At 41.7% G+C, this 18,893-nt stretch overlaps 1 protein-coding gene across 1 annotated transcript in view; it reads left to right on the top strand.

Annotated features, from left to right (window-relative positions):
* The window catches only part of Septin11 (septin 11), a 149,953-nt gene extending 135,164 nt beyond the window's left edge, over nt 1-14,789 (top strand). The window contains exon 10 of the mRNA XM_027388445.1: nt 14,750-14,789. Coding sequence (XP_027244246.1) covers nt 14,750-14,774 — 25 coding nt within the window. The 3' untranslated portion in view covers nt 14,775-14,789. The remainder of the gene's footprint in view (nt 1-14,749) is intronic.
* The last annotated feature ends 4,104 nt before the right edge of the window (nt 14,790-18,893 follow it).

The raw sequence follows: 18,893 nt of genomic DNA on the forward strand, positions 1-18,893 counted from the left end.
TCTAGGTAGTCATCAAGAGAATAGGGAAACTTTTTGGAATAGATTTATCCTCAGAGGTCTGTGAAGTTTCCATTTAGGTGTCTCCAAAAGATTCAGCTTTAGTTTTCACTCCCCACCCCCAGCTCTGCCTCCTTCCCAGGTTTCCCTCCCACTTCACTCACTACTGATATTCAGTGTGCACACCCTTACATGCAAAGTCGGTTTCAGAAATCCTCTCTTTCTCTGTTTTCAGAGTTTCACCTCATTTTCCTTACATGAAACTGTCCTCAGCTCTGGTGGAGCCTAGTAGTTATTCATGAGCTACATACCTGCCATAACTTGTGGTTATAGAAGCATTTATTAGTTAGCCATTTAATCTAGATGTGATTCATGAGCAACGTTTTAATTAGGCAATTAATTCCATTAGAGGTTTGGGGCTTATATTCCCTATGCAAAAATATTTTTGTCCTTTCTTATGATTTAATGCCTCCTGATACAGTTTAATACCACAGTATTTTGGGCAACTGGTCTCTATTGCTCCAGAATAATAGTGTTTCTTGTTCATAATCCAGCCCCCAGCCCCATGCTCCGTGAACATGTTTGATGGCTGCAAACAGGGAGACAATATCGACCAGTCAGCTTCTCTGGAACTAGAAATCTTGTTGAAACATAAAAGAACATTAGATTATGAGATCCTAGGAACATTCTCTGGGCTTTTATCTCTGTCAGTTGCTTTGGATAGCTTTCCCACACAGTGTTTAATATAAAAAGAAAGTTATGGGGAAAAAAACAGGGCCTGCAAGTTGGATCATCCGGAAAAGGTGCTTGCTTCCAGGACTAGTGATCTGAGTTTGATTCCCATGACCCAAAGAATGAAAGTAGAGAAAGGATTTTAGCAAATTGCCCTCTGATTGACAAACATATATCACAGTATAATATGCTCATACATATACACAAAATAATGATGAGTGTTTGGTTTCTCGAGACAGGGTTTCTCCGTGTAACAGCTCTGGCTGTCCTGAAACTCACTCTGTAGACCAGACTGGCTTTGAACTCACAGAGATCCACCTGCCTCTGCTTCCCAAATGCTGGGATTAAAGGCATATGCCATGACCGATGGGCTAGATGAATTTTTTTCTAAAAGACAGAACTGGAAGTTATAGCATAGTTGCCTAGCACAAGTTAGGCCTTGAGTTCAATCTCCAGCAATTATTATTTATTGTTTCTATTACTATATACTATTTAAATTATTTAATAAAGTATTAAATATATTAGTATTCATTGTTATTATTACAATTATTTATTGTAAGTAAAATAATTTGGGTGGTCTCTGCAAACACCACGGGCAGTAAAAGTGTCTGTCAGAGTCAAGAAGGCAATTTGGTTCAACTCAGTAGATGGTGTTGGTTCAAACTTGGAGAGTCTGACTCTGAGTCGTTTATTTTAGGCATATTGAAGCACAGCACAATTTGGTGAAAAGAATTCATGGCAATATTAACCTGATCCCATGTACACAACAATGCTTAGGACATGGCTACCTCAAAACCCCTTGTAAAGTACAAGTGATCTCTTCCATAAGGATGGGTTCTGTAGATTAGCTGAGATAAACAAGCTCAAGATAAAAGTCTGGGACTGGATCCAGTGTGGTCTGGGGTGCACAGATAGCATAAAGTTCAGCAAGTTATTGACCACATCCGCTCCCAGCCTTCTGGGGGAGGGGGGGCAGGTTATACTTCTCTCCCTTTGAAGAAACAACCTGTCTATTTAACATTGCTTGTTCCCCGAGTGCTTATCAGTGAACACAAGGACCTCTGTGCCTCCTACAAAACAATAAAAGAAAAACATGAAAGGTATATAAATCTGAAGTCAAATGTGTATCATACAGATTATTCTTCCAACACTGCAGGCTTTGGGGTCTGGTGGCTTCCCACTCACCCAGAACTAAAGAGAGGGCTTGCATGTGGGGATTCTCGAACTGCTGTTCCGACCACAAGACCACACTTCCTTCCTCTCACCGTTGAGATATGGAGAGAATATAAAATATACATAGCCACTGAGGTTGTGAGGAAGAGTAGAGAAGAAAACACAACGCCGCTTCTCAGAGGTACAAAATAAGATCCAAATTTAGATTGCTCTCAGAAGAAATTCCTCTTCAAACTTAATGGGCATCCCTTAATTCATAATGTGAAAGGATAAAGCAATTTATTAAAAAACCAATCACTGCAGGCCTCTTAGCTGGTAAAGATGCTTGCCACACAACTCCTGCCTGCCTGAGTTGGATCCTTAGACTCTGTGTGAATGTGAAAGGAAAACAATGACTCCATAAAGTTATCCTCTGACCTCCATATTTGTGCCACTGGTTATCAAAATTTAAAAGATGCCATCGGCCAGGCACTTTGATAAGTACTAGGAATACATAGAGTGTACAGAATGTTTCTATGTTTAAAAAAGTCACCACTGATCATCTCAAGCAGTGTGGTAGATGTTGCTGCCCATCCCTGATGCCTTTTATAGGCCCAGAAGTCATCCTGCGCTGCTCAGTGCCATGGCTAACATTTCACAGCTGTGCCTCTCTCCTGAGACTTGACTTTGTCTTTGTGGATCTGCCCACTGGATAGTCTAGAGACAGTGTTCATCTTTTCTTTCCAGGGTCCCTGTGGTGGTTTGGAAGAAAATGGCCCCCAAGAGGAGTGGCACTATTGGAAGGTGTGACCTTGTTGAAGGAAGTGTGTCACTTTGAAGTCAGGTTTTCAGGTCTCATATATGCTCAAGCCACACCCAGTATCTCAGACCACTTCCTGTTGCCTGTGAGTCAAGATGTAAGAATTTTCAACTCAGACTGGAGAGATGGCTCAGAAGTTAAGAGCACTGGCTGCTCTTCCAGAGGTCTTGAGTTCAATTCCCAGCAACCACATGATGGCTCACAACCATCTGTAATGAGATCTGGTGCCCTCTTCAGGCAGGCATATATGCATGTGGAACACTATACATAATAAATAAATAAATCTTTCTTTTTTTAAAAAAAAGAATTTTCAGATATCCTCCAGCACCATGTCTGCCTGCATCCTGCCTTGCTTCCCGCTATGACAATAATGAAGTAAACCTCTGAAGTGTTAAATGTTTTCCTTTATAGGAGTGGCCATGTTCATGGTGTCTCTTCACAGCAATAGAAACCCCAATTAGGACAGTCCCTTCTTCCACCCTACACCTTACCTGGACACTTACCCTTGCTCAGCTCACTCCTGTTCTGATCCTTCCCTTCTTTGTGACTTTTCCTGAATGGTGTTTGCTGTCCCTATAAGGAACTTTTATCAGAACCCCTTCCTCAGGCTATGCATCCACAAAGCCCACCCTAAGACAAGTGCCAGGGCAAGTTCAGAGCAATCTTAGACAGGTCAGTCATCCAGAAAGGGATCTGTAACATTACACAGTACATCGGCGTTGGGATAGACGTTCAACATGACTGAGCTTCCTTGATGTCCTCTTCTGTCTTCTCCATTCCTTCTTTATTCCTCTTAAAGACTAAACAATCTAGTATTTCAGTGGCCTTTTAGCTACTATTTGCTGATACCTAGAGAGATCTTTTGGGGATTGATGGGGGAGGTCCTTCTGTGTATATGTTTGTCTTATTGGTTGATAAATAAAGCACTGTTGGCCAATAGGGGAGCAAGTTAAGTGGGACTAGGAGAGAAGGAGGATTCTGGGAAATGTAGGAAAGGGGTAGAGTCGCCATGTGATCCAGAGAAGAGAGGATGCATGCCACTGGTGTCCTCAATAAGATACATCTTTATAAAATATATAAACCTTAATGGTTAAGGTTGATACTTAAGACAGAGCTAGCAAATAAAAAATCCTACTCATTGGCCAGAAGCATTGTAACTAATATAAGACTCTGTGTGTTATTTGGGGGGGGGCTCTAACGTGGGGACAGAACTCAGGCGGCTGGCGGAAAGAGTTATCGTTACAGGGAATCTTTAACATAACTGAGCAGGACATGTATATATCTTGATGAAAGGTATATGTAATAGCATTTGCATTGACATTACATTGCTGTGTGGTCCTTCAAAGTCATTTCAGTCAATGATTACAATTCTCCCCATGTTCATTATATTACAAAATAAAAGCAGTGTAGGGGACACTGGCAGTCTTCTGTAAAACCATCCAAATCAGTAAAACTAACAAATGGGGACGCAGATCTGAGTTACTATGTATCCCTGTTTCTCCTATGGTTGGGTGGGAAGGGATAGCATTGGTTAACACGTCCTCCTGCCACCCACTCCCTCACCGTTTATTATAATCTGGTCCCATCATTTTAGACATAGAGTAAGGGATTACCATCCTACAATCCACACTGCCAGAGATACTAGTAAACAAAGAAGACCCTAAAAGAGACAAACTTTGTCCCCTGGAGAAGGGGAAAGGGTCACCATCCTCTGAGCAAATTGTGAACATGGGAAGGGGGAGAGGAAGCTACGAGAGTGAGAAGGGAAGAAAAGGAAGGATGCAGAGGTCATGAGGGAGCAGAAATTTTGAGTCATGTGTAGAGTAGAAAAAAGGACATATGACAGGTAGGATTTTAGTTGGGGGGGGTGGTAGAGGAGGGAGGGGAGAGGAACTGGGATCCTCATGTAATTCAATCTTGTTTGTAATTCAAATATATAAAAATAAACAAGAAAAATAAATAATAATTTTTATTAAGGAAAAAAATAATCTGGTCCCCTCAAACAATTGTATTCTCTCCTTTGAGCCTCCTATGCAGTCAAAGTCTAAACAATCCACCAACATCTTAAACTTTGATATATTAGGTTAACGTGTTATAGACAAGATTTACTATCAGAATGAGCTCCTAAAAGAGCCTCCCACCTTCCATCCCTCAAGAGAGATGACTGATTATTTGAAGCAAGACTGGGTGGTAACCAAGAACCAGTAGTTCAGCACTTGGGAGACTGAAGCAGGGGGATTGACAGTTTGAGATTGGTTTGGGATTCATAGTGGGAACTTGTCTCAAAAACAATCAAACATGTGTAACAGCTACCTGTGATGCTGAGGGAGTCTGGAGGCCAGCATGGGCTTTGGTGTCCTAACAGACACCACAGGGAGCCATTTGTCCCTTCTGCACGTGATAAGGGGAATGACTCTTTTTAGTAGAGGGGAACCAGCTTCACAAGTTCTGGAGGAATGCTGGGTTTTATCTAACCACCAGGAATCTGCCTATAGTTCAGGTTGAGCTCATTTGTGGATATTTGGATTGCCTTTTGGAATTTGGAGAAATGGAGTTTTCTTTGGATCTGACAGTTAGACGTTTCTCCAGATTGTGATACTATTAGCAACTCCTAACACAGCCATCACACATCCCCACCAGGTAGAACACTTTATAATGGTGTGTGTACATATGTATGTCCGTATGTGTACACATGAGTATAATGCCAGTGGAGGTCAAAGAAGATATCATATCCACTGGAACTGTAGTTACAGATGGTTCTGAGCACTCAGTGTTGGTGCTGGGAACCAAACTCAAGTCATCTTGCAGAGCAGCAAGTGAACATAACCACTGGGCCATCTTTCCAGCCCAGTGAATATATTTCTAAATACTCATCTTTTAAACTCACTAGTCCAGAGTTTTGCCAACATTTTGATCTCAGCATTCTGTTATGGAATGATATTTTGATACATGTTTAGTTAACAGCTTTAAAATGGTTCAGGTATATAGAGAGCATTGGCTTGTTTTGTTTTATACTTATTTCTTCAATGGCCAACTGCACATTAATTTAATAACTGACGTCATTAAATGTAGAGCTGGACTTCATGAGCCAGTGCCTGCTAACTCCAGCACACATTGCCTTGTAGTGTGTTTGGTTTGGGTATTTTTTGTTTGTTTGTTTGTTTGTTTGTTTTTGAGACAGGGTTTCTCTACATAGCCCTGGCTGTCCTGGAACTCACTATGTTGACCAGCCTGGCCTCAAAGTCACAGAGAACCTGTTTCTGCCTCCTGACTGGGATTAAAGGCGTGTGCTACTATGCCTGGCTTGCACATCTTTTGTTTTGTTTTGTGGTGCTGAGGACTGACCTTCGGACCTCCTCCATGCTAAGCAGGCATCCCACCACTAAGCCTCGCAATTAGTCTGCCTGACATTCTTAAATACTATTGAGGCCCTCAAAGAATTTTAGGGAACATGGTTTATACCTATAAGTTGTGGAGCTTGGTCTATTTGTGGGACAACTAGCAGTGGGAGTGGAGCCTGTCCCTGATGCTTTGGCTGGCTTTTGGGAGCCTATTCCTTGTAGTGGGTTGTCTTACCCAGCCTTATTATGAGGGGAGGAGCTTAGTCCTATCTCAATTTGATAATGCCATGCTTTGTTGACACCCTTGGGAGGTCTGTCCTTTCTGAACAGAAACAGGAGGAGTGGATGGGGGGATGACAGAAGGGAGGTGGGGGAGGGAATGGTAAAAGAAGGAGGGGAAACTTCAGTTGGGATGTAAAAATAAATGAATAAATTTAATTAATAAAAAAGTTCAAGATTGATTCAGTGAGATGGCTCAGTGGGCGAAGGTACTTGCTGCCTAATGATATAAGCCTGGTTTCCTGAGTTCTATCTCTGAGAGACGAACTGAGAGAACCTACTCCCAGAGTTATCTTCTGTGGCATGTGCACACACATAGACAATAGTAACAAATAAGACAAAAATTCAAGGTCATTTTCAGATACTCTACAAGAATTTATCTTCAAAATAAGATAAAATTTGACCAGCCTGATCTACAAGTACTAGTTCTAGGACAGGCTCCAAAGCCACAGAGAAACCCTGTCTCGCAAAACAAAACAAAAACAAACAAACAAACAAAAAATAAGACAAAATTTAAAATGAAAAAAAAAAAACCAACCTTCATAGGTCATAGGTCCAGATAGACAAAGATCCAGGCTAACATTAAAGAAGCTAAGCCCCATGCTTAGGGACTTCAACTGTGCCTTCTGTATCTACTAGATATCATATTCTCATATACTATTTTTTGTATGCAGGTGTCTGCCACCTTGCATACATGCACATGTATGAGAGTGTACATGTATGTGTGTGGGTGTGCATTAGGAGGCCAGACCTTGCTATTCAGTATCTTCCTCAATTACTCCCATCTTATTTTTTGAGGCAGGGTCTCTCCCAGACTCAGAAGCTCACTGATTTGGCTAGGCTGGCTGGCCAGTGAGCCTGAGGGACCTTCCTCCTGTCTCTTTCCCTCCAGTTCTGAGATAACAGGTACATGTCATTACAACCATATTTTAAAATGTGGGTATTGGAGGTCTGAACTCAGAGTTTCATGCTTGTACAACAACAAGCACTCTATCAGGGGAGCATCCTTGTATACCATACACCATCCCCTTCTGTACCACTTCTGCTCAATCACGAGTTGCTTCTGCATATGCCCAGCCCTAAGTAGCTTCATTCATGACTAGGACAAAAAGCCTGACACAAGAACTTGAGGAACAGTTTATTTGGGCTTATTCAGAGATCCTGAAACAGTCTCCATTGATTCTGAGCCCATGGCAAGACAAAAGGGCATTGTGTGGTGTGAGTAAAAGGAGGAAGCTATTTATCTCACCATGGACAGGAAGCAAAGAAAGAGATAGGAAGGAACCAGGGACAAGACACTCACAAGTACCCATCCCCAGTCAGCTACTTCCTCCAGCTAGGTCATACACCCTAGAGTCTAGTACTTCCCCAAATAGCATCACAAACTGAGGGCCTAAACTTCTACACATGAGTATAGAGGTTTGAATGCAAGACATATTGAATGCAAGACTCACTAATGGAAAACCAAGGTTAGATGTAGGGCATTTGGTGTCAAAATCAAGGCAGAGCTGTTTCTGGAAGGGAGAATGGCTGTCTGCAGAAAGGGGAAACATTTGTTCCAAAGCTCTGCACTCAACATTGCAGTCTCTGCTTGTTGCTTGTCAGACTTCATTAAACATTTCAAGCGCTAGAGGGGCTTCCAGTGCCATTGGGTCTGCTGAGTGTCAAAGAAGAGCAGCTTAGATTTGGAGGCACCCTTCTCTAGTTCCCCTTAAGAACTGGCAACCTTGCCAGTAGGATCTGAGTATCATAAACAAATACAATACATTGCCTCTAGAACCCCAAAGGGGGGTTAGGGGTGTGGCCCAGTGGTAGAGTAACCAGCTAGCATATGAGAGGCTCTGGGTACCATCTTCAGTACCCTCCCCCCCCAAAGGAAAACAACAAAAAACCAAAGGCTTACCCAGTGTCTCTCTCTTCTTTAGTGGTAGGCCATGCATGCAAGGCACACAATTTATCTCTTACTTGGGAAGAGATATCCTGAGATGCACCATATCGTGTGACTCACAGAAATTTCACCCGGGTAATGGGCTCCCTGGGCTTTCTTAGGGTTCGTCTCCTGTGATTCTCAGGTGTCTTAGTAACTGGCCTGAAATTACATGATGCTTCCTATCCAGGATCAGAGCAGAGAGATACAATGTTAGCAAGTGCTGTGTGGACCAGTGTAGTTTGACAAGAACTGCCAAGATCCCACAAACTCTTTAGACACATTATGGGAGAAAGCAGGAGCATTGTCCTACTCTTAAATGACATCAGGTCGTATCAAATTGTTGCTAGTGGTTCTTGCAAACCTTTTAACTTCTGCACACAAAGAGCCACATAGAAAGTTATCAGCAGCCCTCTAAGTTCAGGAAGGAAAACCATACCTAGACAATGGCTGCAGCTGAGTCAGCTGATGAGGTGCACAGTGATAGAGTTGGTCTCCAAGGACCATCAGACTTCTGTAGAGGCCAGTGGGGCAAACTGAGTGAGATGTAGTTGTCAGTCTCCCCCCTGTTAAATCTTTAACAGTTGAGCTAATTAATCTCTGTGGTTCCACCCAGAACTTGTCATGACTTATCTTTAAAATTGTAGGCAGGGATTTCCAGGGCCTTCTGCTTGACTCACTGTTACTCTCATGGTCCTTAGTGGGTGGAGACTCATTATTAATGACAGTCGGGGATCATGCCACCTGTGAGCTATCCCACCTGAATAAGAAGTAGGGCCAGGCAGTGAACCTACCCAGGCTGACACAGAGCAGGTTCTGGAGGCTGGAGACAATGCACTTTACTGTAGTTACATGGATGAGGCAATGTTTCAGTTTTGTTTTGAATATGTTGAAAAGTTAATGCTATTCAGAATGGTGCTGAAGAGCGGTGGTGGTGCACACTTTTAATCCCAGCACTCAGAAGGCAGAGGCCGGAGGATCTCCGTGAGGTCAGCCTGGTCTACAAAGCGAGTTCTGAGACAGCCAGGGCTATTACACTGAGAGAAACCCTGTCTCAAAAAAAAACAAACAAACAAACAAAAAAAAAAAAAAACAAAAGAACCAGGATGGATTAGTGAGTCTAAAACCCATGAGAGATGTTTCTAACTCCTCTTTCACACTCCTCAGGCTCTGCACAGCTCTGTCATAGCATTTACTATGTAGTACCTTGTAACCCTTCCTGTAGTACCTTGCATACAGCAGTTACTCACTAAGAATTCATTAAGCTGCAATGAATGTTTTTCTTTTTGCCAATGTCCTCATGCAGAAAACTCTTCCAGAAGATGATCAGTGATACCTGCTAAACTACTAAGAGAGTATTAACTCCAGTCTGAACATTGGCCATGTGCCTCATAAATCAGTAAAGCTATCTTTTAACAGTGTGGGGGGAGAAACACTCTCCCGAGGGAAAATTACAGTAGTTAGAATCTATAATTAATTTATAGTGCATATGCTAATATTATATTTTTATACTAAGATATGATGTGATACAAATGAATTTAATTGTCTTGTATCCCAAAGAATGCTGTCATTTATTGACACCATTTATAACTCCCATATCTTAAAACTTGGCCAATAATAATCGGAGTATTTATAAATAATAATTTCTCAACAGTGAGGCATGATATATGAATTACATGGCTTTTTCAAATATGAAATTGATTATAACAACAAGATTATATGTGAAAGGAAATAGAATGCTTGCCCTGAAATAGAGCACAGGTCTGTATTTTGTAGCCATTAAAATCTAATGATCGTGTTCCCTCAGTTACACTAACAAACAGGTACTCATGTAACTGGTTGGGATAAGATCAGAGTTGTCATGATACAATGACTTCTAAGAAATAAAGCAATAACTACTTGGTTTATATTATTATGGTTCTATGTGCCACATATTACAATACATCAACACATTCTATATTTTCCCAATTGAATGTCACCTCTATTTTTTTTTTTTTTTTGAAATCACATAAAAAAAGTAGCTTCATTCCAGGGGTAGACTTGTCCTATAGAGTTGTCTGGTTTCTCTGACACATGGGAGATCTGAACTCCAGTCATAAACAGCTTGGAGAGTCTGTCCTCAAGAGTTTTAAGAGCAAATGAACCCAGTGTGTGTGTGTGTGTGTGTGTGTGTGTGTGTGTGTGTGTGTGTGTGTGTGTTAACACTTGGTTCTTCTCCATGGTGACTCATTTTAACTGCTTCTCAGGCAACACAGAAAAAAGACAAATGGATGATCATGGCCAAAGCTACTTGGTTGTAGAAATGGCTGATACAGAAGAACAGAGCTCAGATTTGGACAGACGAGGCAATAGACATGAAAACAAAAGAGAAAGAAATATGTCATCCTGAAGGGTCCTTATGAGACATAAGCAATGCCAATGATTATCCAAACACTTCGTGAGTGTGTTATTCATCTGATTGTACTGACACTGGTCCTAGGCTTTGCAACAATACTCTTTGCATGTGAAATCTTTATAGTTTGCCTCTAGGTTGGTTCTCCCAGTTGCCTAATAAGGGCAAGGTTCAGTTTCCATTTTGGCTGCTGGACTCTAGACAGAGAAAAAAGATCTGCTCCAGAATTGTGGCTTACATGGTTTCCAGTGTGGGTCACTGACCATGTCAATAATCTAGGGGTTAACTGTTACCAAGCCCTTCTAACCACACAATTTCTGTCAATTGTTTTATTTAATCCTCATGAAACTACTATTTTTAGGTAAGGAAATGTGCTTAGTGTGGTGGCAAATGCCATTAATCTAGCACTTGGGAGGCTGAGGCAGGAGAATCGTGATTTCGAATCTAGCCTGACGTGCATAGTGAGACTTGCTCAAGAGAAGTTAAGGAGATACGGATGTACCTCGATTGGCAGAGTGCTTGCCTAGCACACATGTAACTTGTAACACTGGGCTCCATCCCAGTACTGCATAAAGCAGATATAGTGCATATGCATAATCCCAGCATGTGGCAGGTGAACACAGGAGGACAAGAAGTTCAAAGTCACCTTTATCTGTATAGGCACATAGGGAATTCATAGCCAGCCTGGAACACTTGAGATCCTGTCTAAAAAAAAAAAAGAACAAGAGTTGAGTAACTTACCATATAAGTTACATAGATATTAGAAATAAAACTGAAATGTGAATACAAATATGTTTAGCACTTTATGACCAACTAATTGCCTTTCCATGCACATGTACATGTGCCCTTTGTCTCCTATTTATCTTCAGGATGGTCAGAAGTTACCTTAGGCTTAACAACGAGGGGGCATGAGGGTTGCCAGGCTAGGCATCAGGGCCAGTCCTGGAGGCCATGTTTCAGGCAGTCAACATCAGGAGTATGTGTATTTCTTGTGAATCCAAAGCCTGTAGAACACAAATAAAGTGGTCATTCCATAAGTGTCCTCTCTATTCAGACCCCACAGAGCTTAGCCACTTCATTTTTACTTAATAAAAAGTAAGAACACAGGTGAAATATTATCAATGGAGCACGTTTAACATCTTAAATATTAGATGCATATGAAAAATCCCAAGGCTGATTCTAGGAAGCTCATCCTAGGAAGAAAGGACTCTCTGCTACTAATTCCATTGTTTTCCTTAAAAGTTTTAAAACATGTATTTGGTATGTCTACAGAGTGAATTCCAGGACAGACTCCAAAGCCACACAAAGAAATGCTGTCTTGATATCAAGAAACAGATTTTTTTTTTTTTTAGTTGGGAAAGGGTCAAGATACTTTTGGGCAGAAGGGGGTTTTTGAGATAGGGTTACTCTGTGTAACTCTGGCTATCCTGGAACTCACTCTGTAGACCAGTCTGGCCCTCAAACTCAGAGATCCAAGTGTTGGTGTTACAGGCATGAGCCACCACTCTGTGGCTATGAAGGGTAATTTTTAAAGCAGCACTGTTCTCTTTAACGGGGAAAGAAGTAAGCTGGATGTGGTAGGGCATGCCTGAAGTCCCAGTGCTGACGTGGGACACACTTTGAGCCCCCTGAGCTCAGCACTCAGCTTAGGCAACATAGATAGACCTTATGTGGAAAACAGGAAATGAAGAAAGAAAAGAAATTCTTATTGGAATTAATGGTGGGCTCTTGGATTCTGTGGAATTAATGTAGGAGGAGAAGCCATCTGAGGAAAAATAAAGGACTTTCTTCGTCACTTGTTTCTCATGATGATGGTAACTAGTTATGATAGAAGGTGAAGTTAATCAGTCACATTCAGTACTCATCTGGCTTGCTTCTAGAGCCATTGCCAAGCCATGTGGAAGTGCAAAGACCACATGCTGAGTCCACATGTGGAATTATTCTGCCCACCAGCTCACATAGTTGAGTCTCTGCCCACATCAGCCCTGGAGCTTTAACATGGTTACCCAGTCCCAGCCACCAACTGCAATTCCTGAGAAACCCTGAGTGAGGACCTCCCAGCTGAATTCAGCTAGTGCCCAGAGCTAGGATTAAAGTGACTAGTGTTTTAATCCCCATCATTTGTTTGGGAATTTGTGCATTTCCTCATTAGATAGTGGGAACAGTAAATATATGCCAACTTATCTAGATTTATAAATTATCTAGATTTATCTCATGGTAAACAAATGCTAACTTTCATATATACTTTTATACATTACATATATTATTATTATATAACATATATATATATTTCTCCTTAAAGAAAAGCCCTTCCAAATTATCAAGCCGTCCCACTCCCAATCCACCAATTCTGGTTTTGCTCCTACATGTAGCTATCATTTCTTATTCATAATGTGATTGAAAACTTAATATATGCAATTTAACAGATTTGTGAATCTTTAAGGCAATCTTTCTTGTTTGAAGTTGAAAAAGCCCTTCATTTGGAAAACACGTTAAAATGTTAACAAAAGCAAAATTTAAGCTTACGTTCTTTATTCATAGCACTTTAAATGTCAACTGCCTTTTCATTTGAAATCAAAACAAGAGGTTCTTATTTCCACAGATAGTGAAACTTCTTTTTGGAATAAGATGATATATTCAACACACAGCTCCTAAATGGTTCTTTGCTGCAAGTGGCAACTTTACGTTGATGTACTGTGATGTCAAGACAAGACAGGAAGTATTTGACTTATGGTTCTTAGAACAAATGAGAGAGAGAGAGAGAGAGAGAGAGAGAGAGAGAGAGAATGTTCTATAATGTATAGCATCCCAGAAGCGTCTGGGTCACTTAAAATGTGACTTTGGACGCTATCTGTGTCTTGAGTCTGTAGTCCCAGGTAGTTCAGAGGCTGAGACAGTAGTTCAGGGAGAAGCTGGGAATCATATCGAGGCTCAGTCTCTCTCTCTCTCTCTCTCTCTCTCTCTCTCTCTCTCATTTTTTTTTCCGACAGGGTTTCTCTGTATTGCTTTGGAGATCTCTTAAAAAGAATATTTTGCTTTGGATAGATTCACTATTCTGTGATAACCAGCTCTGATTTCAGAATTCTCTATATTCTGTTTTAGTCTTCTTTGCCAGCTTTCCACACCATGTCAAAGCCACTTTGTTTATGTCAGTTGGCTTGTCATATAACAGAAAGAGTTCTGACACAAACATGTTGACCAGCATCAAATGAGTTTTACTCAAGGCTAACTTACCTGAGAGCTACCTGAAGTGGGAATGCAGAACCGGCTGTCTGGGAACACTGGCCCTCTCACAGCTGGTCTCTGAGGTATGGATGATTCCCACAATTCAGGAGCTGGGCTCATCAATATCTGGGAATTGGCTGTGTTGTAGTTATCGTCAATCCTTCCAGAGGTTAATGAACACTTCCCCCAGAAAGATACATCATCTACTATTATTAACAGTAGCAACAGAATATCAACATGGTAAGTTGCTAATGGCATAGCTGAAACCCTTGACTATAAAAAAGTCAGAAAGAAGCCGGTACAAGGTGCCCCTTGATTAATTCTGCTGACCACATGAGGAAAGGCACGGATCATCTATTATGCAGATCAGCTCAATTTTTCCAGGTTCAGATTCAAAAATGAGCTCTTGGTTGAAAAAGCAGAATCACTTCAAGATGGCATCCTGGCTTGGGTTATAACTCCCCTGTTTCTCTCTTTCTGGGACAGACATTCCTGTCTCCTTTGTGGCTTCTGCTAGCCAGAGTTAATCTAAACAGGAAGTTTGGGCTGTAACCACTTTCTGTGTAGAAAAGAGCTGGCCCCGTAGCCATGAGAGCTGGATGTTGGGAGAAGCAGCACAACACAGCATCTTTAGCATGTGGACTCTGGGAGGAGAAGCCCAGTATCTTTAACATCTTTAGTATGTGACCAGGATCCTAAGGTTCCCTCTCCTTGCGGGGCTGCTTCCCTTCAGATTTCCTTGAGTTTAAACATGATTCTTTGGGAAACAGCATGAAAATCTTTATAGATTATTGTGTAGGTGAGTTGCTTCCATTAACATTTGTATTTAAGTATTATATACAAAGCAGTCAAAACCATAACCGCCCCCCCCCTTTTTACATCAGAAAGCTGAAGTTCAGGACCAAGTGAACTATTGAAGGTACTATCTCCAGTGAGTATTGAAGGTACCATCTCCAGTGAGTATTGAAGGTACCATCTCCAGTGAGTAGAAAAGCTGGAACTCAAAGCCAATCTGATCCCCTGGATAGCACTTCTGCCTGAATGTAGCTACATTAGGACGGAAGCTAGAGCCTTCTTTTGTTTATTTTTTGTATTTCTGAGCACTTAGTGTGTATTCATTAAATGTTTGTAGTACAGGTTTTGGAGATGGTCCTCGGGGTTTGAACACCAGCCAAGTACATACAAGGCCCTAGATTCAATCATCAGCATCACCCAAGACCTTCAATGTGTCTGCTGAAGAAAAGGCTAAGATTTGCTGTTAGGGTCTCAAGTACTGTAGACGGGCCAGAGTCCTTATATAGGTAAAGATGATCATGGACCCCTGATCTCCCTGCCTCCCCACTCTGCCAAATGCTGGGATTACAGCATGTGTCACCACTACTGGCGCAAGCCATCATTTCTGAGAAGAAAGATGTTTGGAAAGCTGTGGGAATCATGGCCCTATGCAGTTGAGAGACACTCAATTCTGACTTGCTTAGGTGAGCCTTGGAGCAGCCTTTGGGACACCATTTTCTTTTTGCTTAGAAGTTGGCTTCGAGCACTTTGAAGGGCACACTTTAGAATCGGGGTGGGCTGAATGCCAGCATTGTTCTTGTGTGGGTGCTGTTGCTGTTTTCCATCTGGTTCCCATCTAGTTTCAGTCTCTCAGTTCTATCAGGCCTTCAGATGGGCCATTGAGGATAATGTGTCACCCAGGCCTACTGTTATAGAATTGATATGCCTTCCCAGTATCATTTCACACACTTGAAGATTAATAAAGGAAAAAAAAAAAAAACAATGTAGCAAATGACTGGCTCTGGCTAATGCTCAAAGAGGAACCGGTCACAAACAGATGAGTTTAACTAGCTTATGTACACCTTAGGTTTATGCATTCCACATATGTCAACTAAAATCTCTTCCAGGTCCAGGTTACACACCGAACAATTTAGACAGAGACAGGAGACTGCAAGTCTGGCTGCTTGGGCAGTCGGGAGGTTTTCACAGCAAGGATATTGCCAGAATTATTTAAGTACACCAGGGTTGTTGTTATTTTCAAACAGCTGTTACCCAGGTTCATTTTCCTCACTGAACAGAAGTATGCTTTTTTCTGATAATAGCAGCTCAGGGGACTTAATGGAGGCTGTGACCTGGCCCCACCCCCTTGAGTTGTCACTTAGACGCATGTTCTGTGTTATAGGATGGTCCTAGATGGTGGTAAGTCAGCATTGTTTCCATTTGTTGTGGAAATGGAGCCTCAATGGAGGTCAATCTCTGTGAATAGGCATTAGCAGAAACTTCCTCAGCAACCCTAAACTTCAGTTATGGTAAGAAAAAAAATTCTTTCTCTTTCTTTCTAAAATATCTGGTCGGTACATTACTGTCCATTTATATTGGCGGCAGCGTCCCCTTAGATAAATTGACTTTCTATAACTTAGTATTTCCCAAGCAAGTTTATTAGTAAATCCGTCATAGCATCAGTTATCCTGCTTCAAGTTCCCGTTGTCACTACCCCTATCACTGTGCTGTGCAAGACCCAGCACGGTATAATAAAGAGAATTCCTGTATCTTTTTCAGGTGCTGAAAGAGTTCAACTTCATTATTTTGTATGGGTGATTGTCTAGGCACACGCCTTTAATCTCTCTGTGAGTTTGAGCTCAGCCTGGTCTACAAAGCAAGTTCCAGGACAGCTAGGGCTACACAGAGAAACCCTGTCTCAAAAAACAAAAGCAAACAAATAAAAAGAATTGCATGTGAAAAGCCAAGATGAACCTAATGGGCAAAGCCTGATCTTCACAGCAGGAATGTCTTGTTTTAATAACCGGTACCTACAGCTTGAGTGCAGCTAGCCAAGGTGATAAGGGCAGAACCAGTCTGCAGAAAGACCTATTAAAATGAGAGAGAGAGAGGGAAGGAGGAAGGGAGGGAAAGACTAAGAAACAAAACTCAACAGAGAAAGTCTGCCCAGTTCTTCTCACCTCCTGAATACCATAAAAGAAGTGGTTGTGGTAAGGAGCAGTGAGTTCACCATTTATAAAACTTCTTCCTCTAGAGGACTGTAAAAAATATGTAAAAAAAATAGCATATGTTTATATCCTCTAGTGGTCCAAACAAATGAAAATTCTTAGATCTTTCTCTTTTCTTTTTCTTCTTTTCTTCCCCCTTCTGACTAGGTTTTATTCTGTAGCCCAGGCTAGCCTTGAGTTCACAGCAATTCCCCTGCCTCAGTCTTCCAAGTGCTAGGTTTGCAGATGTGAGCTACCACGCTTGGCTGGCTCTCTTCCTTTTTGTCTCATACGGTGTGTTATTTATAAAAACCCCCGCCACATACTTTTACACTTCCTCTTTCGCATCACTTATTTTATTTCCCAAGTTCCTTTTCCACCTTTGCCCATTTGAAAAACAAAGAGCTTCCCAGTGTCTTTCACATTATGGTCCTAAACTTTTCTCTCATGGTATGTCTGCATTTGGTTGCTCCTTTCTCTCTGTGAACTCTGTTAGCTGAGTGTTTCCTCTAAGATGTGTGTCTGAACTTTAATCTTAGCTGTAGTCTCCAAATGAGTTGCTTATTGCTGTGCACGTTTATTAGCATGGACTTTCATCCATCTGTATGTCAGTAAAGTAATAATTTAAATAATGCTTAAAAGATCAACCACACCTTGGATAAATTTATGAAACCTGTAAATCATTTATAGGTGGTATGCAAATTTTATTTTAGGCCACACCTCTCTGAAACAGGATCTCTAGCCCTTGGGACCCTTCCCCTATCGCTCTGTGCTCAAACAGATGTCTGAGTCTAGTCCCAGCTAATACACAAAGCCATCTGTTTGTGCAACTCTTCAGCTGTTCTGGAGAGAACTGAGGGGCTGTGAAAGCTATGTTATGTGCACTCTCATAGTTTACAAGCTCCAAAATGACTCACAGAAAACACACATAAGAGCAGAAAACTCATTTCCCTGGGGCTGGTTATTTAGAATTCACGAAGGTGCTAAGTAACCGACTTTCATGTTTGGTAGGAGATGGGGATCTGAGGAAACAAAATTACACACACACACACACACACACACACACAGAGAGAGAGAGAGAGAGAGAGAGAGAGAGAGAGAGAGAGAGAGAGAGAGTAAATTTTCTAGAGGCGTGTGAAAGTTTGTCCCGCCTAAGGCATCTAGTTGGTTTGGTTTTTGCTCTGCCTCGGGAAGAGTGTCACCTTAATAGCAACGCTAATTATAATAGACAATAAATGATAATTTATGGGCGACCAAGGGACCAAGTGGTGTGGGAGCTTTCATTAAAAAAAAAAAACAAACAGCACAACCACAACCTCTGGAAGCATGCTATAATAACTATTAGATATTTAAATGTCCTCATCAATGTGCAGTTTTTATTGAAAAGTCCCTCCTTTGAACTTTTTATTATGGAAAAAATATTCATGATATACAAATGCACTGTAACTCAACTTCTGCTACCCACTGCCCAGCTTCAACAATTCAGCTGTGTGCCCAACTAGTTGAATCTAGCTTTTTTTTTTCCCCCAAGTCGGAAGTCTTTTAGGCAAATGCCAAACCATTACAGCATTTTACTGGCGAATATCTCAGTAAGCATCTCGAAATGTTATAGCTTGACTGCTTATTGCAAAATACACCTGTGGGACAAATAAGACGCTCAGAACGGTCTTCTGACTCGTGAGAACGCAGTTACAGAGTTACGTGACCCTGATTTTCGGGGGTGTGACCCGAGCCGTCAGTCTTCGGGCCAGACTGAGCTAGGTCCGGAAGGCAGCTGTGGACCCCGGCACGTAACCGAGAGCCATAAATGCCACCCACCCAAGCATGCGCAATCCAGACCCCGGAGTTGCTAAGGCCCCGGAGGAAGATAAGAGACTCAGGATATGGCGAGAGCCAATCAGAGGACGCAACAGCCAATCAGCCAGCCAATCCAGAACCGAGATTAAATCAAGGCCTCCGCGTTCGGCAAGCCCCACCCGTATCCAATCAGAGAGCCGGCTACTTTGGGCGGACTTTTCAAAACAGCGAAAACAAAACAAATCGGGGG

The sequence above is a fragment of the Cricetulus griseus genome (genome assembly GCF_003668045.3).
Source record: "Cricetulus griseus strain 17A/GY chromosome 1 unlocalized genomic scaffold, alternate assembly CriGri-PICRH-1.0 chr1_1, whole genome shotgun sequence".
NCBI classification, from domain to species: domain Eukaryota; kingdom Metazoa; phylum Chordata; class Mammalia; order Rodentia; family Cricetidae; genus Cricetulus; species Cricetulus griseus.